Source organism: Physeter macrocephalus, chromosome 6 (assembly GCF_002837175.3).
Source record: "Physeter macrocephalus isolate SW-GA chromosome 6, ASM283717v5, whole genome shotgun sequence".
Classification (NCBI taxonomy): Eukaryota; Metazoa; Chordata; class Mammalia; order Artiodactyla; family Physeteridae; genus Physeter; species Physeter macrocephalus.
This window is the reverse complement of record NC_041219.1, coordinates 89,847,464-89,873,744: the sequence shown is the minus strand read 5'-3', so window position 1 is coordinate 89,873,744 and position 26,281 is coordinate 89,847,464. Positions and strand designations below refer to the sequence as shown.

The following is a 26,281-nucleotide window of genomic DNA, read 5'->3' as shown; positions in this document are numbered from 1 at the left end:
AGAAGAGAGAGAAAGCAAGCTCTCTCCTATGTCTTCTTGTAAGGACACTAATCCTGTCAGATCAAGACCCATTCTTATGACCTCATTTAACCTTAATTACTTCCTTAGAGACCCCATCTCCAAATACAGCCACATGGGCATGAGGGCTTCAACATATGAATTTGGGGGGAGACACATGCATTCAGTCCATAACAAAGCACAACATTCCCCTCCTCTAATTCAAAAAGAGCTGAGAGTCTTCTCATGCTTTCTGGCTTGGTGTACCAACCTGCCATGGATGACTGCCAGAAACTTGCACCCACATCTGTATTTCCTTAACTGGTAGCTAGGTAGCTTTAGTTAAGGAAGCCAGTCATCCAGGCAGGGGGAAGAAGAGCCAATGAAAATGAGAGAGAAATAACTGTCAGAAGGCTAGACTTACTACTGACCCAATGAAAGGAATGAGGAAGAGTCAAAACCAGCTTAAGGTCCCATAGGATGTGGCCCCATCCATCAAGGCATTCTTATTTCGTTATGCCTGCCCCCATTTTCCTTATCTGTAATACAATCTCATAGGGTTATTGTGAGGACCAAATGAGAAAGTATGTAAAGTGCTAAAACAGGGCCTGGCCTGCAGTAAGTTCTCAGGAAATTTTAGCTACATATAGTTACACTTCCCAATTTCCAACTCTAACCAGCCTGCACATCTTCATCTCAGATTCCAAGTCCCTGTTCATGTTGGTACTTCTGTCTGGAATGGCCTTTCTAGTCTCCTCCACTTACACAGACTACAACATCCCATTCAGGCCCTACTTTCTCCACAAGGCCTTCTATGTACAAATATGATATTTAGCACTCGTTCAACTCATCTTGATTAAGTAGCAATGTTGCTTTGGCAGCTAACAATCTTATACCTTTAAGAAGCTATTTCTTAATTTTGGTGTGTTTTTCAGTGCCTAATACGGTGCTACATTGTAGATGTTCAGTAACTCCTGCTGAAGAAAGGAAGGGGAGAAAAATCTGGATTCTGGGCAGTAAAAAGGTCACCTGAACCTTGAAGCAGTGCTTCTCAGCTCCGGTTTCCCAGTATGCGGGAGAGGTCTTGACAGGATGATCACAAAATGCTCTGCAATTCTCAAAACAAGATTACTTTTAATTATACTTTAGTTCTAAAGCAAACCTAAATCTGTCACACAGCACCTTCTGAAGAACGGAGTGTTATGAAATCAAACAATTATAGGGACAACACAATCCCCAAAGGTCTGGGAACCATTGATAATGCTGCATCTGGTAGAGTGGTAAGGATAGAAGCAGACAGACAGCAGACAGCAGCAAAGGCAGTGAGAAATGGGTGCAGAGCATATAAAACTCAATGGTATCTATTCCACATTGGGCACATACATTGATATTGTCAACAATCCTGTCAGGGAGGGATCATTACCTCCAGATCTGCCTGACTTCCAAGCCATGCCCTTTCTTTCCCTAATCCTCCTTGCCAATTCTGTTAATGAGAAGGGGTGCTGCATTTGGACATGTTGTGTGGCCAAGTAAATATGCCTTCCTGGCCATCTTCATAGAGATGGTACTCTTTGCTGCTTGAGGGAAGGGAATGGATTTTATTTTAGGAAGCTGGGAGGGCTTCAAGGGGGCAAGAATAAGGAGGGATGGAAGTTGGGGGTGAGAGGTGAGCCTCAGGCCTGGGGAGTAATCTACAGGATGTAGTTTAAGGGAAACCAATTAGTTCTCCTTGTCCCCAGATATCTCCTGCCCAACATATTAAGGTGCTAGGAATCAGCACCATTATGGTCTTATGGTTTAAGGCCTTATTTTCAGCAGGCCTTTAAGATACATGCATTACATGAAAAGAAGAGTGAAAACAGGCCTATCAACGTAGAAATACTAATTAGTTTATCAGATTAGTCATCACCTGGAGTGACATGACAGTAGGGCATCAGGATCTGATAGAATGAGACAAGAGCAGGTTTAGAAAGTAGGACGGAAAGGTCCACAGCTTGGACTGTGTTTCTGAAATCACTCTGAAAGGGGGAGGGTGGTGGTAATGGGCACCTGGTGTGGACTGAGGGAAATGGGAGGTGGAAAGGTACTAAAGGTAAACTTAGCCTGCTTCCAAATGTCGGCTTTATCAAGCACTATCTGGAACCCTAAGTATGCTTTCACCTCCAGACACTGAACTCAAAGTGTCACAGGGTGAGGGAGGTGAGTGGGCAACTTGGATGCACATGGAAATCTGGAATACTACAGGCTACAACCATTTCTCCAGCTTCCAGGAGCCACAGAGCTAAACCAGGCGCAAGGGATACAAAAGTGCCACTTTCCAAATGAGAGGCAGGTGGGCTCCTCGCCAGCCCCTGACACCTGTGGCTCAGCCCTGGCAGCTTAACAAGTACCATCCATCATCTCTTGCATCCTGGGAGAAGGCTCCTCTGCACAAATCCAGTCCACCCTCTGCGCAGCATTTTTCCTTTGGCCGGGAAGGGGACCGATCCTGAAGGCCACTAGAGGGCAGTATATAGCAGGGACCCTGTGCAGGAAGAGCATAGCCGCTACAGGGAAGGGTGGGCTCCTGGTGGTACCGCCAACCCCTACCATCCCCCAGGCCCTGACACTCTCCTTCCAGTGCAGTCCAACTTCCTCGGAGCTTCCATTCCTAACTCAGGGGCACTTGCCTGCCTGGATTCCAGGTGTCTGCTGCGTTGGACCCAGAGGTTCCAGAAACACCCAGGCCAGGAAAGCAGAGCTAGAAATAATGGGAGAGGGGAGAGGGGAAAGGTGGAGGAAGCCAGTAGAAACAACAACCAGGACAGGTGATCAGGAAGGGGGCTCAGGTTTTAATTCCTATGTGCCCTTGCTTGGAGGGCCTATGCCCCCTCTACCCCCATACATCTGGGCTCAGCCCATCAGGAAGGATAGGTTCTAGCCCTCTGTCCAGGTTCTTTCTCTTGATCAAGAGTGCGTGGGGACTATCAGTTATGAGTTAGCTAGGGATTCCCATGAGTCATCAGTTGGTCCGGTTACATCCCCCTAAAAAACACCAGCCCCATGTAGACCCCTTACACCAGAGTAGGATGGGGATTACAGTGATTCTTGAGGGAGGGACCAGGACTGCAGGCTAACAATTGGGGGCCAGAATTCTTTAAGTATCAGTACCCACAGTGGCCCTGTGGAGCCCCTATGAACAGAAAAAGGACGTTTTGGGGTTTTCTTGTTCCTTGGGTAACCCTGGTCCCTCCAACAGTCGGTATGCAAACATGTGGGCAGAATGCTAGTCCTCTCTGGGTGGGAAAAAGAACTAGCCACCTCGAAAAGGGCAGACTCGTCTGGTCTCTGTTGCTGGTTGATTGGGATGCCTCCTCTGAGAGGAGGAAGCAGGGTGGGACGACCTGCTGGGGAAGGAGAGGGGAATGGGAAGTAAAGCACGGTTCCCTTTCTCCGTACCCCCCTCCCCCAATCTGGAGGTAAATCGCCATCTGAATAGAGATATTTCCCAGTAAGCTCCGGAAGCCTTCCCTTTATTAGCCCACTTGTAGGAAAATGTCAGATGTCAGATTGGCTCCCGAGTCAGATAACTGTTAACACCGTGCCCCAGCCCCTCATCTTGCCAGGCGGGGCAAGCAGATTATTATATTACAATTTATAAATAGAAAATAAAATAAAATAATCGGGTGGGGCCGAGGCACTGGGGAAGAAGAGGAGAAATAGTCCTCGTCGACGAGTACCCATCATCAACCCCACCTACCTAGGACCCAACCTCTCAGTTAGAGGTTGCCCCTAAACCATCGCGTCCATTTTTCTCCCTATCCCTCCCTCCCTCCCAATCAGCATCGTCTGCTGCCCACATCCCCAGATCTCAGCCCGAACACTCCCGTTTAGGCGGATGCCACGAGGTTTCTATGCCTGGAGCGCTCAGTCCAGCAGCTCCTCCGCCAAGCGATAGAGGAACCGAGAGTACCAATGCATGCCAGTTGGCTGGACGGCCCCGCCCGGAAGCAGCGCCCCCAGCGCGTGCAGAAGGCGCAGAGGAGCAAAGGCGCGGTGCGCCCACTGGTGACTCTCCAGAACCGCGTAGCACGAGGCCAGGACATCGTTGACCAGCAGCGTCCCGTGCGCTGTGAGCGGTGCGAACACGCCCACGGCTTCCTCCCGCGCCACTCGGGCCACGCGCGCAGGCCGAAGGGCGTCCCCGCCTGGCGCCAGCACCGAGTCCCCCGCGCGCAGCCGGCGCGCGAACACCGGTGCAAAGTCGCCTGGCTCGGGCGCAGGCCCTCGAGCGGCGAACACCAGGTGCCAGGGAGTGAGCAACAGCTTGCGCGGGGGCCGCTCGGTCTCCACAGCCACGAAAGAGGCCCGGCGCTGCAAGTCCCGGTCCAGGAAGAGCAGCACGGGCGTGGGCACCACCCGGCCTGCCGCGTCTGCCGCCAGCACCCAGTCACCGCGGTGCAGTTCCCGCAGCCCCTTCCGCTCGCCGCTCCTTAGGCGCACGGTGGCATTTCCCGGAAAGCAGCCGCCTGCCCTGACCGCCAGTGAGTTATCTGGAGGGGACAAGCAGAGAGAGGATTGAATGGAGACCAGTTCCAGAATGTTAGTACAGATTGTCACAGACGTGGGTCAAGCCCAGCGCAGACCTCACCAGTCCCGGAACAACATGCAAGTTCCCACGGATCTGGTCCTAACCTGGGCAGAAATGGGAGGGGTTTACAACACTAACGCCCGCTTGGTGTCCCCTAGAGTCGCAACAGGGCTGCGCACCCTCAGTTTCCCGGAGGGACCTCACCACCCACCCCGTACTGTACCGGCTTTGACAGACACGTGGACGTGGTTGCGGGACTCGTAATAGACCCAGTCGAAGCCGGCTTCCACTGCCAGGCGCGCCAGCAACCCATACTTATTGCGGTCGCGGTCGGACGTGGTGATATCCAGGGCACGTCCTTCGTAGTGAAGTGAGTCCTGAGCGTGGTGGCCGTCCTCGTCCCAGCCCTCGGTCACCCGCAGGCGCACTCCGGGCCACATGTTCATCACCGCAATGGCTAGCGCGTTCACCCGCTCTTTACAACGCTGGCGGGGAATAAAGGAGTCAGTCTTCTCAGTACCACTACCACCAGCATGGGGGCTAAAGCGACCTGGACGGGCGGGTTAATTCTTCTTTGTTTTCCCGACACCCCTCCAGTCCCTCCCAGATTTTGAGTGTCCTGAGGAAGTGAGAATCTGAATGGGTGTAGTCGCTAATCTATGCTCTCCAGAGCGTCGTTGGCGAACTGTGGGGTCACCCCTGAGATTGAGAGGGAGCGCCCAAACCTAGTTCTTTCCCCCACTTTTAATTTCCGCCCCTCATCCCTAGTTGTTCTGGGACCTCAGTTCAACCTGGGAGAGGGCAAGAGTGGAGAGAGCGGGTGTAAGCTTGGTCAGGGAGGGGTTGAGCAGCCCGGCTCCGCGAGAGGAGCCCCTGTTTTGGCCTGGCCCCCGCCCCAAGCCCCGGCTGCCCTCCCTCCGCCTGATTCATCTTTTGTTTCGTTGCCTTCCCTGGCACCGGGCATCGCTTCCTTCCTTCCTTCCTCCTCCTCCTTTCAGCCCCTAGCATTAACCCTTTCGTGGTGCGAGTGCCCCCCACAGAGGTGCCCAAACGGAGCCGTGCGGGATCTAGGCTGCTGGAAAAAGGGTTGGGGTGGCGGGGGCTGCGCGAAGTACAATGGCCATTCTCCCGGATGACTTAACCGAGCGAGAATCCCGGGCCGAGGCCGGGGACGCGCCGGGAGAAGCGGACTCAGCAGCTCCATCCACAAAGGCGCTTTTCAGCCGCCCCGGCTCAGAGAGAGGAAAGGGCAGAAAGCCGCGCCCCCCATCCCTGCTCCGGCCCGCCGGGTCCCCTCCCCCAGCGCGGCCAGCCCTCCCAGTTCCAGCTCAGGCTCCGCCAGCCCTGAGAGCCCCCCATCTCTCCGTCTCTGCTCCGGAGGCAGCGCAGAAAGGCGTGGGAGTAACACCTGAGAATAACGCGAGCAGCCCTTGCGCGGATCTGGGGGGCCCCCTGCAGGGTGGGAGTGGAGAAGAGGAAAAGCAGCAGCGGCTGGAAGCCTGCAGCGGGGGAGTGAGACCACGGTTATCTCGGCCGCTTCAGTCTGGGAGCCGGAGACCTTGGCGCGCACCACAGCACGGACCTCGCGGGAGGAGGCACGAAGAGGACAGCTTCCTTTTCTTCTCCCCGCTCTGACCTCTCCTCGGACTTGGTTTTCTCCTAACTGCCAGAGGGACGTTTCCCCCCTGCCCTTCTTCCCGAGTCTTCTACACCTCCTCAGGGTTGGAGAGGAGGGGAGGGGGAAGACAGGAAAAGTGGTAACTCCTTCCAACTTTTTGTCGTTTTGTCCCCTAAGGAGGCCCTGAGGCCTTGACCTGCGGGGGCAGCAGCCCAGTGCAGAGCCAACTCAATGGAGGCCTTTTGCAGCCAGGGTGTGGGAGATAAGCAGGACCGAGGGGGGTTCCCAGGCCTGTCAGAGCCTCTCCTGGGCCTATCCCTTGTTCTGCCCCCTCTGCTGCAGGTGGAAACCAGAGGAAAGGGCCAGGATATTCCATCCCTGGCCAGGAGGGAAGGAGTATCCCCTTCCCAATCTCTGGGTAGGAGGAATGCTTCAGGGCAAGAGCAAGAAGGAATTCTTTCTCCCCTGGACAGGTTTTCCTAACAAAGTAACCTGGAAAACTATGGCAGTTAATCAGAGGAAATCCGTACCCCTCCCTCTCCCCCCACCTCCCCACTCCATACACAATTAGGTGGTGTAATGGAAAGTGTATAGGACTTAGAATCAGGAGTCCTGAATTCTAGTCCCAGGCATGCCACTAATTAGTTTCAAGGTTTTGATTAAATCACTTTTCCTCCTGGGGCCCAGCTCTCATGTAAAAATGGGAGGCGGGGTGGTGGTGGTGGTGGTGGTGGTGGTGGTGGTGGTGTGTGTGTTTGGAAGAATGTGACCTCCAAGTTTCCTTCCAGCTCTGACATTTGAGATCACAGGGCAGAGGTGGTCCTTCACACCTCACCCTAGGTTGGTTAGGTTCTGGTCTGCAGCAGATGCTTAATACATGGTAGTTGAATTCATTTTAACCCTTTAATTCCAAGGAAAGTCCCTGAGCTACACTGAGTTTGAGGGACACAGGAACCCTTTGATTCTCAGGTGGGCCCATCTGTTCTTCCCATCAAAGATCACTTTTCACTCCAGGACAGTCGTTTAGACTCTAGAATAGCTTTACCTTCGTTCTGGGATGCCTGCCCCACGCCAAAGACAATTCTTGCCCAGCCCCTCCTCAGGTAGATGGCCTGATGACCTGACCCTTGGTCGCCCCTTTCCCAGCCCCTTCAGTCTCTTTGGCCCACAGAGCTTTAACACAATCAGGTCAGGAGCCAGGCTAAGGGTAGAACTTTCTGTCTGCTGCCTAGCCAGCTCCTGGCCCCCAGCTCACCCCAGCCCTTCCTGCCTGGCTCGGTAGCTGACCCCCGGTCCACGCCTCAGCCATTTCCCGTCTCGCCTGCCGCCATCCTCCTTTCCCCGCCCTCCCTGTCTCTCCCAGCTTCACTCTCACTAGTCCCTTCTCCCCCTCCCCATGCAGCCTCTCCCTGGATCGCTCCTGATCACTCAGTACAGCCAGCAGAGGTGTGTGTGTGTGTGTGTTTTTTGGGGGGTCTCTCCCAGCTTCACTCTCACTAGTCCCTTCTCCCCCTCCCCATGCAGCCTCTCCCTGGATCGCTCCTGATCACTCAGTACAGCCAGCAGAGGTGTGTGTGTGTGTGTGTGTTTTGGGGGGGCGGGCGGGTGAGGGGTGAGGAGTGTAGGTAGGTCCTTGAGATCAAGGTCTCTATAGATGAAGTCCAGCTCACACCATCCCCCGTCCCCTCCGCCAGCTGCCAGAGGAGAGCAGAGAAATTGGCGGTGCCCTCGAGCAGGTGGGGAGAGGCCCTCCTTACCTCGGTCATCAAGCGGTCTGCACCACTGTTCTCCTCATCCTTGAAGATGATGTCGGGGTTGTAGTTAGGCACCAGGTCCCGGAAGCGCTCAGAGCCTCTTGTCACCCTCCCCTCGGCCGGCCCACTGGCGCCCAGGGTCCGCTCGGGCACGCTGGGCACAAATTGCTTGTAGAGCAGCGGCACGAGCTGCTTGCGCACGTAGCGGCGCCGGCCAACCGGCCCCCGGCCCGGCCCGCAGCTCTGGGCCGGCAGCGCCAGAAGTGCCAAGCAGCACAGGGGCACCAGACTGGCCGGCAGCGCCATGGATGCAGCGGACTCCGGCCAAAAGGGAACGTTCTTGTCCTCACCAGCTCGCTCGTCAGTTGGGCATCTCCCCCTGCACCAGAGAGCGCAGCAGGCAGAGCTGCCCCCAGAGTGCCCTAGAGCTCTTGTGGCTCAGCACACCTGGCTGCCGCTAGCTCTGCCTACATACCCCCGGGGGGTCTGGAACCTGCTACTGACCGGCCATCATAGCAGGGAAGGGGGGTCGTGGGTAAGTGCCAATCCTGCCGGGCTCTGCCGTCAGGCTCCGGCTCTGCCAGAACGCCGGGGCTCCGCCTTAAGTGGCCCCTGGCCCCGCCCCCCGCCCTTCTCCCAGGACCGTCCCGCCCCCTACCACCGGGGCGGGGGCTCTAGTCGGCCACCGCTGGTCCACTTCGTTTCCACCCTGGAAACCACGCAGGCACCTGCCTAGGAAATTCTAACAGCTGTACAGTCCTTGGCTGCCTGGATAAGCATCCCTCTACCTCTAAGCCTGTGTGTAGCACCAAACCACCCTCCTCTGATACTTGAATTGGATCTTTGCTCTCCCCAAGCCTACCCTGGCAGGTCATGTCCCCCGCTATCATCTAGGAGCTTTGGGATCCAATTTCTGCCCAAGACTAGCCAAGCCCTTTGGGCACACAACCAGAGCCTCCCTTCTGTGCTCCTTCCCCAACCTCCCCCACTTCCATCTCTCCTCCTTAGCAGTAACCAAGACTGGAAGGGCTGGATACCAGGGGACCATTTTCCCTGGTAGCTTTGCAGTCTTCTGCTGGGAGCTTCCCCAGAATCAGGAACAGAGCTTCATAGCTATGGTCTGGTTTAGGACTTCAAACTTTTGTCCCCTCTTATCCTTGCCAAACACCCAACTTGTGGATTGGAAACTGCTGGAGGGCAGTGGGTTCTTAAAGTCATAGTCTCTAACAGGCTAATGATCTCTTCCCTTTACCCTCCATCTAGTCACCTCTTTATCTTTCTCCTTCTCTGCCCCCCCTGGAGCCATTCGGGTCTCATCTCAGAGGCTTTGAGCCTGCAACACTTCATCCATTAATCTACTATCGTTTAGAAATCTTTCTCTAAGAAGCCTTCCCTGATGTTCTGACACTGGACCTCTATGTTTCCTTGAGAACCAGTAATTAACTGCCATCCATTGTGGTATGGTATTAAAATTATGTCACCCTTACTACACAAAGCAGTTCTTAAGCACAAACTTAAACACAATCTTAGCTGAGCACCTGGCCTATAGTAGGGTGCTCAGCAAGTATTTGTGGCAACTACATTTTTTTTTTTTTTGTATTCCATACTCATTCCTCACTCGGCTCCATGGCTAGCATTCACAGTAACTTTATGTACATTAGAAAAAAGCAGCCCTTCCTCAAGCCACCTGATTGCCATTTGCAAGAAAAGTCATAGTAACTATACATACAGTGACTGTGAGGTGAATGGTGCCCCTAGCAGTTGTGCAATGTACAATCTACATAACCATGAGCGGAAACTTTGCCTCTACCCCCAACATAGCAGGGGGGCTTGCAGAGTATTCAAGGCACTGATAGCCTCGCGAAAGATGGAGTTAGGTTCTTCTCTGAGAATCATAAACCCTTGTCAGGCAGCCACTTCTTTTACTCTACATCCAAGAGGCAGGTCAAGGAAGAAAGGGCTGGTGTAGGGGGGAAGGGTATATTATATAGGGGGATGTTATCCCATTCCTACACTGATGCCCACCTACCCCCAATAACCAAGGCACAGAAATAAGGCCTGGGCATAGGGAAAAGTCAGGTGACCAGCCAGCTTTAAGGAAGGCTAAGGGAGGAGGAGCTTCCCACTGCCTAACTGTATGGTCTAACACCAGACCCAAGTCCCCAAAGGCCACTGAGGATGTGGATGGAGGGGAAGGGAAAGGATGGTGGGAAGGACCCCTCTGTTTCACTCTGTAGACTCAGGACTGGTGGGAGCAAAGCTGTTCAAATAGACACAGAGGCAGGCCCTTTAAAAAACCAAAGCAAACCCTGGGATCAACTTTATTGCTGATGGTTGTGGCCTCTTCCTCCCTATGCCCCCGTCTCTCCAGTGGTCCATAGCTCCTCCAGGACAGCACAGGGCTTAGGCTCTGCTGGGCCAGAGGCAAGGGAGACAATCTGCCTGCCAAGTCTGCCCCCAACTCAGTCACTCCCCTGCCCCCACCCCACCCTATTGCACATCAAATCATGTAAACATGGCTATGGGCATGGCCCGGAACAGCAGTGAGGCAGACTGACGTGTAAACGAATTTGGAACCAGGAGCCAGACCCAGTCACCCAGCCCCACCTCACGCTGGGGCCCACAGTTAAATCTGGAAAAGCAGGGGGGCCTGGTCCCAAACTCTGGCTCAGATGATGCAACAGTGCAGACAGCTCAGCTCCCCTCTGCCACCCACCCTCTCTGATTCCAGGTCCTGAGGTCCACCCACCCCTGGGCACCCCTCCAGGCCTGGGCAGCAGATGGCAGTGTGCAGTTTTCTCCCTCCCACCCCCAGCTGGAGGTCACTGGTGCTGGGTCTTCCTAGATGCCCGGGGGAAACCGGAGACCGGCAACGGCAGTCTGTCCAGCCCTGCGGAAGAGGCAGGGTGGGCAGTCAAAAGCGGGGTATAGGTTCAGTCCTCAGGGATAAGACAATCAAGCCACAGAATGGGTGGATGAGGTATGCTGCAAACAAAGCAGACAGCATGCCATCTCCCCTGCTTGGAACGACCACCGTTCCAGAGGGCTCCACCCCACAACCCCCCTACCAGCCTCACCCCCACTCCCTCTCACCAAAGGCCCGGATCAGCTCTGCCCGCACAGCTGCGGTGAAGGTTTTCACCAAACAGAGAGTGGTGAGGCCCGCGAAGGCTGCGTTGTAGAGGAACACGATGTAGAAATTGCCCAGCCAGTTGAAGCGTCCAAAGTCACCCAGAAGGTCCAAACGAGTGAGCCCTGAAGTACAAAGGCCAGGATGGGAGGTAGGCCCCCCAACCCTTCCCTGGCTCAGAGCCCAGCTTTCTGCTGCCTCCTGGTGGCCACATCTCAACACTGCAACTGATAGGTTGGCTTCTATTCATTAGTTATTCCTATCTCCCAAGCTCTGTCTCAGGGACAGTTCAGGGCTACTGAAGAAAGTGTCAGCAGCTAGGCTTGCTTTAACTTCCCTTCCAGAGTTTGGCATCTTCTCCTCCCATGGGGGGTCCCCTCTGGCTCCAGGAGCCCTGAGGAGCATCCTGGGCCTGCTACTTGTTCCTGGGCCAGGAGCCTACAAGCTGGTCACCAAATGTTTTTTTTAGTAGACAGAGCAGTGTGGAGGCTAAGAGCTCTGACTCTGGTCATGGCTGCTTTGGTTCATATCCGAACTCCACCCTATCTAACTGTGTGATCTGGGGCAAATTTCTTAAACATCTGTGCCTCAGTTTCTTCAACTATAAAGTAGAGAAAATAATGGGACTGTGAGAATTAAATGAGACAACACAAAGCACTGTATGTGCCAGGCACTATTCCAACACTTACCGAGCCCCTAACAATAATAATATAATCATCATAAATTAAAATTCTGGAGCCCTGCCCCCCCCACTTAAAAAATATTCCTACCAGCATCCAACCTAAAGGAACTAACTGGTGGACCCAGAGGCCAAGTTTCCTAAATCGCCATGGCATAAGTACAAATGGTAGAGTAGAGAGAATACGAACTTAAGAATCAAATAGAACTGATTTAAATACTAAATCATGTACAGTATATGGATGATGATGGCGGGGAGGTGGGGAACCTATGCAACTCCCCTACTACCTTGGGTGAACCAGTTACACTTTTGAACATTTTTACCAGGTAATGCTAGATCATAGCTAAAGATGGGAAAAGAATTGAGCATGTTATTTGATGCCCAGGGTGTAGAAAAAACACTGGACACTGGACTGGGGTTCAGGAGACAGAGGTTCTAGCCTGACTTGGCCTTGCTTCAAACGAGCTGTATAACTCTGGGTAAGTCAGTTAGCTTTTCTGTTTCTCATTCTTCTTTTCTTTTTTTAATCTTAGTTTGGCCACGCAGGCGGCAAGCCAGGACCTTATTTCCTCGACCAGGGATGGAACCCGCACACCCTGGAGTGGAAGTACGGAGTCTTAACCGCTGGACCGCCGGTAAAGTCCCTGTTTTTCATCTTTTAAATGAGAATGTTGGTACTTCCCTGGCAGTCCAGTGGTTAAGACTCCATGCTTCCACTGCAGGGGGCGAGGGTTGATCCCTCATGCCACAGAAAAAGAAAGAACTGTTTATCAGATGACCCACCGCAAAAGAAGATTTGGGGGAAACTGGTGCTTCTCCACCAAAAAAAAAAAAAGGAAGTAAGTAGGGGAGGCTGTGGGATGGATGTAGCAAATGGAAAAAGTATGAGCTTTGAAGCAACACTACTCTGAAGCTCAGCATAGCTTTTTTTTTTTTTTTTTTTTGCGGTACGCGGGCCTCTCACTGTTGTGGCCTCTCCCGTTGTGGAGCACAGGCTCCGTACGCGCAGGCTCAGCGGCCATGGCTCACGGGCCTAGCTTTTTTGTTTTTTTTTTTTTGTGGTACGCGGGCCTCTCACTGTTGTGGTCTCTCCCGTTGTGGAGCACAGGCTCCGTACGCGCAGGCTCAGCGGCCATGGCTCACGGGCCCAGCCGCTCCGCGGCATGTGGGATCTTCCCGGACCGGGGCACGAACCCGTGTCCCCTGCATTGGCAGGCGGGCTCTCAACCACTGCACCACCAGGGAAGCCCTCAGCATAGCATTTTATAAAGCCTCTGTTTCTCCATCTGTATAACGGAGATAATCCCTCCTCATAGGTTTGTTGTGGGAATTAGAGAGAGCACGAATATAAAGTGTCTGCTTAGTACCAGTAGGTACTCAAAAAAAGCCAATTCTCTTACCTCCTTTTGCTACTTACCCAGGGTTCGAGAAAAGACAGGAAGTGCTGAGCTTAGGACCAGGAGACAGACACAGTTCCCAATTATCTGGGTGGGATTAAGGAAAGCGCAGGTCAGGGTAGCAGAGCTGCCAGCACCTAGTGCCCAGGCACGCCCCCCAGGCCAGCTACCTGCGTCATGGCTGTGTCATGCCATCTGGGCCGCAGTCCCCAGAAGAGTGGAGAGCTGTAGAATCCCATGACCGAGGAAACCATCAGGTAACTGTCACTGGGTTAGGGAAGAACTGGTCTGCTCCCAAGGATTAATGCCTCATCTCAAAGGGAACAGACCTCTCTCCCCCAGCGCTCCTTTCAAATCAAGTCTTTTCCTTCTTTCTGAACCCCGGGTTGGCCAAGTCTTGCCCCCTTTCCTATCACTCCCACTGTAGCTCTGCCCAGCAACCCAGAGGAGACAGGTTTGGTGAAGAGAGGCAATGGTGGGTTTCCAGAAAGATACAAGATGAGTACGACCTGAACGACGGCGCCAAAGGAGCCCAGCTTGGAGAAGGAGACCTGGCCCAGTGAGGCACCCTGAGAGATGGAGCAGTGTCACTGTGCAGCACGCCCCACCATCATCAATGCCACCTGCACCCAGCCTACCCTCTGGCCTCAGCTTCTGCCCCCTCACCTGGCCTTTCTTAGGCCCTCCCCAAAAGATACGGTGGGAGGGCAGCCCAGTACCTGCATGCCCCGGGGCATGGCAGCCTCATCGATGAGCAGCTCCAGGATGTGGATGGCCACAATGAGCACAGACAGACCCTGTGTGAGGCAAGGTCATGGACTCCCATCCCTGTCCCAGCCCACGGTTGTATCCAGAGTTGAATGTTAAGAGCAGACACTCTGGTCCAATATTTTCAGTTTCCAGTTAGCTGTGTGGGACCTCCTGAAGGCTGATGCTAGCAAGAGAGCACCTTTGAGGGTATTATAAGATGCACCCTCTCCAGATGGAAGGATTGCAAAAAGGCCAAATAGAAAAATATACCTCTTCCTCCAGACAAATAAGACTTATTCCCAAGTCCAGGATATAGCAGATGGGGGGATGGACTAGATTTCGACCCTTATTTTCACCCCAGAGCAAACCTGCATAACTGCTTAGGCCCTACTTGGCCTTGGGCAAACTCCTTAACTTCTCAGTTTCGTCATTTACAAAATGGGGACTGATGTGCTCAGCACAAGGCGGGACACAAAGTAGATACTCGTTGAGAGGCAACCACCATTATTGATGATAACCAGGTCCTTGCATCTCCTCCCTGCTCCCTGAGAAGGTCTAAGGTACTCCAGGGCCTACTACCTCCCACCCCCACCAAGGCTGGTATCCGTACCGTCAGTACCAGCAAGCACAGCATGGCCAGCGGGTAGCCCAGGTTCCGCTGCCAGGCTGAAGCCTTCCGCCGCTTCTCTGTGCAGGGATGGGAAGCAGTTAGCAAGGGCCTAGAATGAGGCGCTATTCTCCTTGGGGAAAGCAGGCATCCCAGTGCCTACCAACCCACATACCCAGCAGGACCCTCTGTGTCTGCAGAGCTAGGACCTGTCTGTGCAGCAGTTCCATGTCCAAGGGCAGCCAGCAGGAAGTGGGATCTGAGGGCAAAGAAGATGGTGCTGTCCCCAAGCCCTGCACAGGCCCTGCCCAAGCCACGCTCACCATCCCAACTGGGAAGAGCTGCGTCTCACTGCAAATCCTGCGGGTCAAAGCCGCCTCCTCAAAGGCTGAGCAGTGCAGCTGCTCCTCCAGGTCCTCCAGTAGCTGTGGGCAGGGGAAAGGGAGGGATGGACTGTCAGAGGCTCCCTGATCCCAAAGGCCCCAGGAGAACCCTGCTCATCTCAGGCCTCCTTTGTCCTACTCCTTCCCCTACCCTCATTCACCACCCTGTGGCCAGCAACTTTATGCAGTCCCTCCCAACTGCCTTGTGTTCTGCTTTGTATGTCTGGTGACCAGCTCCAGGTGATGAGGGTCAAGGATACAGGAGCCAGCAAAGGCTGTGGCCCTCTGCAAGGTGTGCACTGCACAACTGTAGGGTTGCTTCATTGTTTGTCTCCAGCTTTGCAGGAAGCCCGCCCTGCAGGATCAAAGGACAAGGAGCGCTACATACCCGGGGCTTGACCAGCAGCTTCCCAGTGACCGAGAACATGCAGGCGAGACCTAGCGGAGTACACACTGTGGGAACAGGAGCCAGTCACCTGCCAGACCCTTCTCTCTACCGCTTCCCCTACCCACCCTTCCATTCCACCTTCCACCCTGGTTGCTCTGGCCTGAGGACCTTACCCATTCCCTCCCAGGTCCTGAACACTCACCCAGGAGCAGCAGGACCCCGAGGAAGGAGATGCAGGAGTAGAGGTAGGGGAGGTAGTACTCCCAGAAGTCTAAGGGTAAAAAAAAGTACGTCAGCCCATCTCTCTCCTCCTGCTTCCTGGGGGATGACAGGCCTCAGAGTCTAGGCAAAGGCACAAGACAAAAGCCTATAGGGGTTAGGAAAGTAATGTAAATGAGGAAAGCTGGGCAGCAGAAGAGGGAGTGGAAGAGACTATAGCAAACTGGAGATCCTAAGCCCTATCTAAAGGGCACAACCACTATTTGGCCCAAGCAACTGGGGCCTAGTGTGGCCAGATCCTCAACCTTCTCAAGCAAAGCCAGAAACCTGGATATTAATGTGAAATCTCCCCATTTCAATGGACTCACTTTTTTTTTTTTTTTTTTTTTTTTGCGGTACGCGGGCCTCTCACTGTTGCGGCCTCTCCCGTTGCGGAGCACGGGCTCCGGACGCGCAGGCTCAGCGGCCACGGCTCACGAGCCCAGCCGCTCCGCGGCATGTGGGATCTGCCCGGACCGGGGCACGAACCCGCGTCCCCTGCATCGGCAGGCGGACTCTCAACCACTGCGCCACCAGGGAAGCCCTCACATTTTTTTTAATCATTGCATGGGCCCAATGGAACACTTCTACAGGTCGGATTTGGCCTGAAATCCATCAGGTTGAAACTTCAGTCTAAGGGAGAAGGTCCCAAACTTCTCCACTTTAGAGGGATACAGTTGGTCCAGGCAAGGGAACATCAGCCAGCTGAAGAGTCACCCAGCCTGGAGGGTGGGGAGGAAGCTGGCCTTCTCACCATAGAGGGACTCCGTGCTGGCCTTATTGTTGTCCACGATGGCTGACGCCACCCACACCATTCCCAGCACCAGCAGAGAGAGGAGCGTCAGCACCACCAGCGTCTCGTAGACCCGGGCCAGGACACCCTACAGGAGGAGGCAGTGCGGGGGGGGGCAGTGTGGGGAAGGAAGGAGACGGCAGAGATGGCAGCTTGGCTGGGGAACCAGAGAGGACCGGACTCAGGAGGCAGTGGAGGGTGTTTCCCTCTTATTCCCCTCTTATTCTGCTAAGTCACTCTGTCCTCCTACCCCACAGTCCGGGATCATTCCCTCTACTGGATATTCTTCATTTGCAATCCCCCTCCCCAGATCCCTTCTCCATCCTTGTCTTGCCCTGGGAGGCTGACCCCGAGGTCTGTGTCACATACGCTCTTTGCCCTCTGGTTTCCTGTTCACCTTGCCCAATGGGAAGGGCTGGCAGGAGAGCGGAAGGTAGGAAGAGAAAGAGTCCAGGGTATTTTTGTGTGTTTCCCCCCACCTTGGGCACCTTTGACACTAGCTCCTCTCCTGGGTGGCCACACCTCCCCAGCTTCCACTATCAGTGGGTTCCAGAAATTATTTCTTCCTTTGGCTCCCACAGGCTTCGGGGTGGTAATGACTTCCTGTTGTCACTAGTGCCTCAAGCTCCTTAGTGCTGATTAAACCTCTGCAAATAGTCTCTTCATTAAAATCTCTTCAGTTGAACCATCTCAGTGGAATTCTGACTCCTGTCTGCACAGATTGATACATTCCCCCAATCACCTTTTTGGAGCCAGCGAAGCCCTCAGACTCAGTGAAGAAATATGCAAAGGGCATGAGGAAGATGAGGGACAAGTTGGAGAAGAGGAAAACGAGGTTCCAGAGGCCTAGAGCAAAAAAGGAGAAGCAGAGAGGGTCATTAAGGGGGGACCCCAACCCACTGGGGACTGACCATGTGGCAGGGAAGGCGGGAGGGATGGGGTGCTCTATGAATGGTCAGCCCCAGGCTGTCTGCGTCTGCCCTACCCTATCTGCTCCCCATCCCCACCCTCAGCTGCAACCAGGATCGATGTACCATGGATGAGGGAGCCGTTGAGCCACTGGATGTAGTAGTTCCGAGGCAGTGAGAGCAGCACCTCGTTGCTGATGATGGAGAAAGGCAGGAGCAGGACAGCACCCAGGGCGACTGCCAGGGTGAAGGTGCACAGCTCGAGCCTGGGCAGAGAAGGGGCAGTGCCTCTGATTAGCTCAGACACTCACTTCCCTGGGCCCAAGAAGCCCCATTCGTCCCCACAGGCACTTGAGATCTTCTCCTAGAACCAGCTGTAGCAGTGACAGACCTAGGGAAAGAGCTGTCTAGCTGGAGTTCTACCCACTGCCTCCCCACCCTAGCCCTTACCTCCAGGAAAGCCTTGGCATGTGGGATGGGAACAACTCAGGCATTTACGGGAAACTGGTCGCCTGCCATGTCACTTGCCCAGACTGTCCCCAGGAACGTGGTCCTCCCGCACTTGCCTATAGGGTGTGCCAGGCATGATGCCAAGCTAAGGGGCCTGACTTCTCTGCTCAGCTCAGGGAAGTGCATTTCTGAGCTTGCCTTCTTCAGCCTGGACAGAGCAGGGTCACTCCATATGGCTATGCCCTATGGGACGATACTAAGGCAAAGGGGGGGACAAGGGGAGTTGAAACCCAGCTTCACAGCCAAGGCCTGTGCCGTGGGCTGCATCAGCTGAAAAGAAGGGACATTTATCTAGTTGGTCCATGGGAGGTGAGAGCGGGGGTTGCCTTTTAGTCTGTTGCCTGTTGAATCAGAGGGGTCATCTCTATATTTTTCTCTTTAGGTGCTAGTGAATAATAACAGCCTAGAGTAAGGGCCATCCTCTCAGAACTAAGCATGCCCTGCCTTTGGGGGTTCCACCTTCCCCATCCCCTGCCATTTCCATCAGTCTGTATCCCCACCCCACTCCCTCTCCAGTGGCTGCTGGGAGGTGAAGCCAAGCTGGAGCCACTTCTGGTGACTCATGCCCGCAGAAGAAAAGGCTTCAGAGTTCCTGGCCAAGAGGCTGCTTGAAGCTCCCGGCCTAACCAGGGAGACAGGAACAGCAGCTTTTCCAAGCATCCCCAGGATAGCGTAAAGCCAGAAGAAGCCAGAAATGGGGCGGAAGCAGAAACTCTCTCTTCTGACACCTTACTCTCCCCCAGCTCCAGGGGCCTCACTAGATCCCAGCTTCTAAAGGCTACTAGTGCCAGGTGCTGAGGCAATGACACTTACGCAATCTTGTTGACTGTAGCATCTTCATCATCCGCTACAAAAGACAGAGGCATGGGGAAGAGGCAGGCCATCAGTGTGCAGCTCTGGGAGCCATCTGTGTTGCAGTGTGCTCTCCTGCTCCCTCCTGTCTCCTGAAAGAAGGGCCTGGGCCCACTGAGGCAGAGCTGGACAGGAGGCCCTGGGAGAGCTCACACTATGAACCCCACAACCTATTCTCTGGCCAGGGTGGCAGCTTAAAAATCAGTGGTCCCAGGTGGAGAGAGTATGGACCAGAAACTCCCCCACTTCCCTCCTTCCCCAGCTCTCCTCCATCATAGGTTCCTCTTTGTAAGCTGCAAATACAATGAATGACTGGTCTGTGAGCTGGGTTACATCAGTGGCTAGGTATAGCAAAGGGAAGTGGCAGGGGCGCAGGAGGGGAGGGAGAATCATGGAGAAAGTCCCCAGGGAAATCACACTGAGGACTAGCTGCCTTCTTGGCTGAGGGCGCATAACGCCATCTGGAGGGGAGGAAAGGTTCAGGCCAGGACAGGAAGATCTGGACAGGCTGGAGCTAGGAACTGGGGTAAGTGTGTCCCTCCCCTTAACCACACAATGCCTACAGAAAGCTTTAATCTGAACTCTCTACCAAGAGAAAGGTCACCATCACCAGGTTCTGGGGCCCCAGTGGTCAGGGAGGTCTCTGGTCCCGGGTATAGGAGCACTAGGAGAGGAGATGACAGAGCTTCTGCCCATGATAACATTCACCCTGCAGTTGCCTGCTTTAGGTTCACAGAGAGCTTTCACGTTAGCCATCATATTTGGTCTACATAATGACAGTGGACTGGGTAGAGACTATTAGGCTCATTTTGCAGAGGATGAAACTCAGGGTCATAAGAGTTACATTACTTGCCCTGTGGCTCTGTTAGTTGAGGGACTTCCATCTAGACTTTCCACTCTACTACCTTGTCTCTGCCTGTGGAAGGAGGGAGGCAGAAGAGGCAGAGGCTCCAGAACAGCCACCTCTCCTTTCCCAGCAGGTACCATAGGCCTCTTCCCCTGAGGCTGGTGCCATGGCAACGGGAACACTGGCAGAGGGCAGGCAGAAGGGAGGGAAGTCACAGGTACCTGTGGTGAACTCAGCAGGCTTCTTGAAGCGGGTCAGGGCGATGTGGCAGAGGATGTAGAGCGTCGCAAACAGAAGTGTTGAGATCTGTGGCAGAGTGTGAGCGAGATGAGAAGCTCTAAGCCCCACATATTTCACAGCCCCAATGGCCTCTCTCTTAATTCCACAGGGACACTTTCCCAAAACTAGGCTCCGTACTTCCAGGGGTTCCATCTTTCTCCCCAGTACTTCCTTCTAGTCAAGGCCTCAGGCGCCTACAAGAAGCATCAGACAGGAGCTGTCCCATGCACTTGGGAAAACAGTACCATGCCCAGCTCTACAAGGGTTTTTTCCTAGGAAAAAAATAGTTCCAACTGAACCCTGGTTGGTAAATTGTCAGAGAAGACTCCTAGAGATGCACATATCCACACACCTGAAACAGGCCACAGAACCAGAGGGAATTTACTCCTAGCACATTATTGGAAAAGGAAGCAGGTTTGAGAGGAATAAGGGGATGTCTGCATTGTCCTGGTGCTCCACCCCCCTCTTCCTCCACTCCCACCTTGATCCAAGCTCTAGGAGAAAATAAGTAGGAATCATGTTCCTAGACCAACTCAGAGCTTCTACTCTGTTTATTCAGGGGCCCTGAAAGATCAGGTCTGCTCTGGGCCAAACTAGAGGCTCTTTGATGCCCTGTCCTTAATAGTAGGCTTTAATTGGGGCCCCACATCTATAAAGTTTCTAGAGCTGGCATCAGCCCCTTTAAAAGCTATCAATCCCTGGTCCCTACCTAAGGTGATTTGCAACTGCAGGGTAGGCCTCAAAGGGTCTGTCCCATGCCCCTGGGTGACTACTCCTCCAATGGACAGTTATGGCAGGACTTGGCCAGGTTATTCTACACATGCATGCATCCCTACTCTACCGCAAGTAAGCTGCTATTGCCCAGGAAGGAGCCACTGGACAGCTTGGCTCCACAACCAGGGCCAGAGAATCTTGAGATGTTATTGTGTTTGAAGTAGGCATGATCAGGGACTTCCCTGGTGGCACAGTGGTTAAGAATCCACCTGCCAATGCAGGAGACACGAGTTTGAGCCCTGCTCCAGGAAGATCCCACATGCCACGGAGCACCTAAGCCCGTGCACCACGACTACTGAGCCTGCGCTCTAGAGTCTACGAGCCACAACTACTGAGCCCGCGTGCCACAGCTACTGAAGCCCGCGCATCTAGAGCCCGTGCTCCGAAACAAGAGAAGCCACCTCAGTGAGAAGCCTGCGCACCACAACAAAGAGTGGCCCCCACTCGCCGCAACTAGAGAAAGCCTGCACGCAGCAACGAAGACCCAACGGAGCCAAAAATAAATAAATTTTTTTAAAAAAGAAGGTAGAATCAGTCTCATAGGTGCTCCAGTCCCCAAGAGGAGCTGACCCTACAGGGAATCCGCATACAGCTCTCTACGCAAAGAGAGAAGCCATAGACCCCAGGAGAACCAAGGGTCTAGGACAAAACTGTAGCTTTTAATATCAGGGAAGTAGGGTAGAATGAGCCACTCAGATCGTAACTGCAAGATTTTTACTGCCTAGTGCTCTGCCCTGGGCTTGCTTAATAAGCAGGAAGGTGGGAGGGCTCAAAAGGTCAGACTGGAGTTCCACGCAGTTCCATGCAGTTCCAGCAGAGGCTAGGTCATTTTCTAGAGCAGGGGATTGGAGCCAGGTGGGGGCGGTACTACAAGCCTTCAGGCTGCCCTTGGCCAGCAATGATGTCCTCAGCTAATGGGACTAAAGGATGGGGGAGACATCCAGCACGCTGCTTCTCTGTCCAAGGTCTCATCCCTCCCTGTTCTCTAGGAATGTGGGTCTCTGGCTCTACACTGTCACAAGGCCTGGGTGTGCCTCCACGATATGCCCAACCCTACCATGTGGAACTATCCACTAAGAAACACACAAGGAAAGCTTCCTGAAAGCAGATCTGGAGTTCTACACATGGACAGATATACTCCCTACTTTTCAGTCCTCACAGATAAGGGCAGACCCAGTTATGCCACGGCTCACTTTAGCCCTCCTGAAATCTGAGGCTGTGCAGGGCAGACTAGGGCCAAGTCTAAGAAAAAATGAAATATGACCCCATCAGTGGGTTCTCCACTCACTAACTTCTATTCTTCTAAACCCTTCCCTTTCCCTTTAGTATTTGGGGGTGAGGGCTACCTTGGGGAGCTCCGAGGGAGGAGACAGAGGAGAAAGGAGAGAGATGAGAGTTCAGAGCAGGCCTGAGAAAGATGCGATCCCCTAAACTCCACTGGGTGCCCCTGGCCCGTAAGTGAGGAGTCCCTTGCTGTGTGGCAGTTTCAGCTGTTACTCTAGGTGGCAGTGAGGCAGTAAGGAAAGCAGCCAGGTGCCCTCTGTAGCACCGGGGGAAACCACTCACAGGAAATCCCTGAATGGCTGGGAAGCTAGGAAAATCGGCTTGCAGGATTTCTAACAAACACCAATAAGGGGGAGGAAAAGAAGGGGAAACTTTAGTTGTTCTCCATCTCTACACAGTAGAATCCACCTCAGTACTTTCTTCTAAAGTGGGAAACCCACCAAAGTCCACTGTTCGTCTCCCCTTCATCAAACATTATTTGGGTTTGAAGGGTAACTGCAAATAAGCCTCCCCCCAGCCAAACCCATCCCTCTCCGACCATCTGACTAAAACCGGCAGGCTCACCAGACTCCCAGACACACGAAGACCTGCACTCCGAACACGGGCGGGGGGGGGGGAGGGGCGTGTAGAGTGGGAGGAACGGAAACCGATCGGCTTTGTTTATCGCGCAGCTACCCAGCTGACCCGATCTAGGGATTCGCCAGCCCGAGCACTGGTCGGACCAGGGCCCTTCGTCGTTAGCCCCTGGACCAAGCAGGGTCTGCCGGCACTCTGAGCCCAGGTGGTCTCACTCCGACCCGGACTCTCCCTCTCCCGCGACTCCCGTTCCCCACTTGGTCCCACCCTTCCTGCCCGGGTCCCGCACTCACAATGGACTCGCGGACCCTCTCGTGGAATAGCTGCTCTCGCACGGATAGCACTTCGTAGTCAGCTGCTTCCATACTCTGCTCAGCATGACTGGGGCGGGGGTGTCTCCGGGCCCGGGGAGGACCAGCGGGGATAAAACCGCCGCCGCCAAGCACCCGGACCCAGCGAAGGAGCCTTTTCTTGCAGCCTGTGACGGAGACTCGGGGTAATCTGGGGCTCAGATTCTGTCGTCTGGACGCCCTTCCCTTAAAGGGGCAGGCACCCGCGGGCCTCGTTTTAAAGGGCCCCAGCCCCCCGCTGCTCCCTCCCCTTTAAGGTCAGGCTTCCGTAGAGTTTCAACGCAGACACCAGCCGATAGGCACGCTAAGAGGAAGCGCAAATCCCGCTTCTATTTTACTAGAGGCAGAGTGACAACACAACGGGTGGGCGGGATCATTCCAGGGAGCGGAACTCATTGGCTCCTACGGAGCTGCCGCTCTTCGCTAGAGGAACGCTGATAGGCTCGCCCTGTGGAAAGAGGCGGGATCTTTGGGGCTTACCGGTGCTATACCCAAAACTAAGCAACTGTCTTTTTCACCTCCCGTAGTTGATAAGCAACGAGTGTGACCTTGGTTAAATAAGCCATTTGGATCAGGCCATCCAGGTGGGATGTGAGAGCACCATAAGGTTCTGAAAGGTACCGCTGCTCAGTAACAAAAGGTCCGTAGTAGCATTTTCTTTTTTAAAAAATTTAATTTAATTTATTTGTTTATACAGCAGGTTCTTATTAGTTATCTATTTTATACATATTAGTGTATATATGTCAATCCCAATCTCCCAATTCATACCACCACCACCACCACCATCCCCTCCCGCTTTCCCCTCTTGGTGTCCATACGTTTGTTCTCTACATCTGTCTTTATTTCTGCCCTGAAAACCGGTTCATCTGTACCATTTTTCTAGGTTCCACATATATGCGTTAATATAGGATATTTGTTTTTCTCTTTCTGACTTACTTCACTCTGTATGACAGTCTCTAGATCCATCCACGTCTCTACAAATGACCCTATTTCGTTCCTTTCTATGTCTGAGTAATATTCCATTGCGTAGTAGCATTTTCTGAAAGTGTTTATTGTGGGGTGAGGAACCCACTGCCGCCAAGGAGTTTTCACTCAGTCACTTTTGTGGGAGCCCTAGTGTGTGCTAGAACAAATACCAAAGAAAAGTGGATAAGAAGCTACAGAAATATCCATCTGAAACTTTGTGAGGAAATGCCCACAGGGGATCATGGGCTGAGTCAAACATTAGCTGACCACCTATACTATGTGCCACTCACTTTATAGATTTTATCTAATTTTACCCAGGGACCCAGGGACAGGTATTATGATTAGCATTTTAGAGATTAGAAAATTGGTGAGAGGTTGTCACAAGGGATGCAAGTTACCTTCCTGTGACCTTGTTACATGTACTGTTTGGGAAGTCCCACCTTCATGGAGTTAAACCCTTCCTCTAAAATGGAAGGAGTAGTACAGGGAAACTTAAAAGAAGGGCTGAGTTTTGCAAAGCCCCCCACTAAAGAATAAGAGCACAATTCTAAAGGACTAGACTGTGTCCCGTTACTATCTGAGCAAGAGTCAGGGGCCAGAATGAACAAATGAATTCTGTACTCCTGAAACAGGGCATGTACTTTTATCTCTATTCTGTTTCCCCAGTGATTTGAAGTAGAACCTTGGGAAATAAAAAGCATATACTTGTATATACATACATATTTGTATTTGTGTGTATGTTATATATAATATACTACACATGTGTATGTATGTATGTATATATATATATATATATATATATATATATATATATATATATGTCTTTGGTAGTAGCAAGATAATGAGAGGACGTGAATAGTTGATTTCCCTTTTAGCAACCAAGCTTGGAGTGAAGAGAATCCAATGGGGAGAGTGGGCAGAGATAGAAAGAGAAGATAGCTGGCTGGGTCCTTGGCTCTGTTGCAGGGAAGGAAAGGAGAGCACAGGGAGGTGGCTTGGGCCTATTGCGTGACCCTGGTGCTTAACTCTTATCTTTATCTCAAGCCAAAGTACTTTAACGATCTTGTTGAAACACAAATCAGATCTGTCCCTGCTCTAAATCCCTCAAAAGCAATCCATTTGCACTTAGAAATTCATGTGCCTTAAAGTAAGAATACCAAGCCCTGGGAATTCCCTGGTGGTCCAAGTGGTTAGAACTCGGCACTTTCACTGCTGAGGGCCCAGATTCAATCCCTGGTCTGGAAACTAAGATTCCAGAAGCCTCGAGGTGCTGCCAAAAAAAAAAAAAAAAAAAAAAAAAAAGGCCCTCAGGGGTTACAAAATTGTGGCCTCTGGGCTGCATTAGACATGCTGTGTTTTGTTTGGCTCACAGAATCTTTAATAAATTTGAACAAACATGCCCTTGTCAGCCCAGCTGTGCATTTGAGTTTGTGACCTATGAGCTAGCACCTCTCTACTGCTTCAACTTGGCATCATCTTCACCCTGACCTTTGGTCAGTTCCTGGTGGACCCTGCAAAGCTCTTTCCTTCCCCAGGGCTCTACACTTGCTGTTTCCTCTGCCTGGAAGAGCTCTCCCCTTCCCCTGCTTCTTCCCAATTCACTTTTGGTTGGCTCTGGTCTCCTTCAGGTCTGAGCTTAAATGTTACGCCACTACCTTATTTTTGTAATTTCATTTATCACAAGTTGCCATAATTTAATTTGTTTGCATTTGTTTGTTTCCCCCGTATAGGCTCCTAAAGGGAAATAATCATATTTGTTTTGAATGTGGTTATTTCCTTAGCTCTTAGCCCCATGCCTGATTCATGTAGGTGCTCAAATATTGGTAAATGTAGTGAGAAAGATGGCAGGCATTGCTAATTATCAGAAGAGCTGGGTTCTGGTTCTAGCACTGTCATCCTGGGCTATGCTTGAACTCATTTGTAAAACTAGAAGGCCCTTAAGATTACTTCCAAATCTATGAATCTAATGCTCACAGTCCTTTACAGTTTACAAGGAGCTGTGACATCACCCAAGTCACAGACTATTACATCTGATTCTTTCAACAGTTGGCTAACATAAACTCTGCTTAGAGACTTATCATCATCCAGAATGTACAACTGAAGTGAACTTTAAGAGGCAAAATATCAATAAACAAATAAACTGGAAACCTCATAGTATAAGACAAACTTGAGCTCAGAACTGAGAGAAAGAATCTAGAAGACTTCCCTTGAGAAAGTAGTTTTGAGCCCAGCAGCAATCTGATTTATTTGCCCACAGGTCCTTGAGTCCTTGTTTACAAATCCATTGGAAGCACAATAACTTTTTTCCATTGCCTATGTTTAGAATTGGTGAAAGCTTTTGTTTACTAAACTACCACTCAGAACACTATGCAAAAAGACACTACACGTTCTCTTTTTAAACTTACCAAATCTCGTAAAGTTGCAGGATACAAAATTAATGCACAGAAATCTCTTGCATTCCTATACACTAACAACGAAAGATCAGAAAGAGAAATTAAGGAAACAATCCCATTCACCATTGCAACAAAAAGAATAAAATACCCAGGAAAAAACCTACCTAAGGGGGTAAAGACCTGTACACAGAAAACTATAAGACACTGATGAAAGAAAT

At 52.4% G+C, this 26,281-nt stretch overlaps 2 protein-coding genes across 5 annotated transcripts; both read right to left on the bottom strand.

Moving 5' to 3' along the window:
- Positions 1-3,496: 3,496 nt before the first annotated feature.
- Positions 3,497-8,273, bottom strand: DHH (desert hedgehog signaling molecule). Its single transcript, XM_007107537.3, has 3 exons — positions 7,943-8,273; positions 4,791-5,052; positions 3,497-4,529 (listed from the first exon to the last, which is right to left on the bottom strand). The coding sequence occupies exons 1-3, from the start codon at positions 8,243-8,245 to the stop codon at positions 3,904-3,906; spliced, it is 1,191 nt and encodes a 396-aa protein (XP_007107599.1). The 5' UTR covers positions 8,246-8,273; the 3' UTR covers positions 3,497-3,903.
- Positions 8,274-10,227: 1,954 nt separating this feature from the next.
- LMBR1L (limb development membrane protein 1 like) lies at positions 10,228-23,007 on the bottom strand. 4 transcript variants are annotated; one of them, XM_007107502.3, is made up of 17 exons: positions 22,648-23,007; positions 19,663-19,747; positions 18,556-18,589; positions 17,359-17,498; positions 17,067-17,170; positions 16,286-16,412; positions 15,476-15,544; positions 15,274-15,338; positions 14,855-14,927; positions 14,678-14,761; positions 14,506-14,582; positions 13,865-13,942; positions 13,641-13,714; positions 13,316-13,406; positions 13,166-13,232; positions 11,033-11,194; positions 10,228-10,829 (listed from the first exon to the last, which is right to left on the bottom strand). In XM_007107502.3, exons 1-17 carry the CDS (start codon positions 22,717-22,719, stop codon positions 10,762-10,764), a joined length of 1,470 nt encoding a protein of 489 aa, XP_007107564.1. In that variant the 5' UTR covers positions 22,720-23,007; the 3' UTR covers positions 10,228-10,761. The 4 variants fall into 4 exon arrangements, with proteins under 4 accessions (XP_007107564.1, XP_028347168.1, XP_028347167.1 ...); XM_028491367.2 differs by having other exon boundaries at positions 10,228-10,819; positions 22,648-22,945; XM_028491366.2 differs by lacking the exon at positions 13,865-13,942 and having other exon boundaries at positions 10,228-10,819; positions 22,648-22,845.
- Between the last annotated feature and the right edge of the window lie 3,274 nt (positions 23,008-26,281).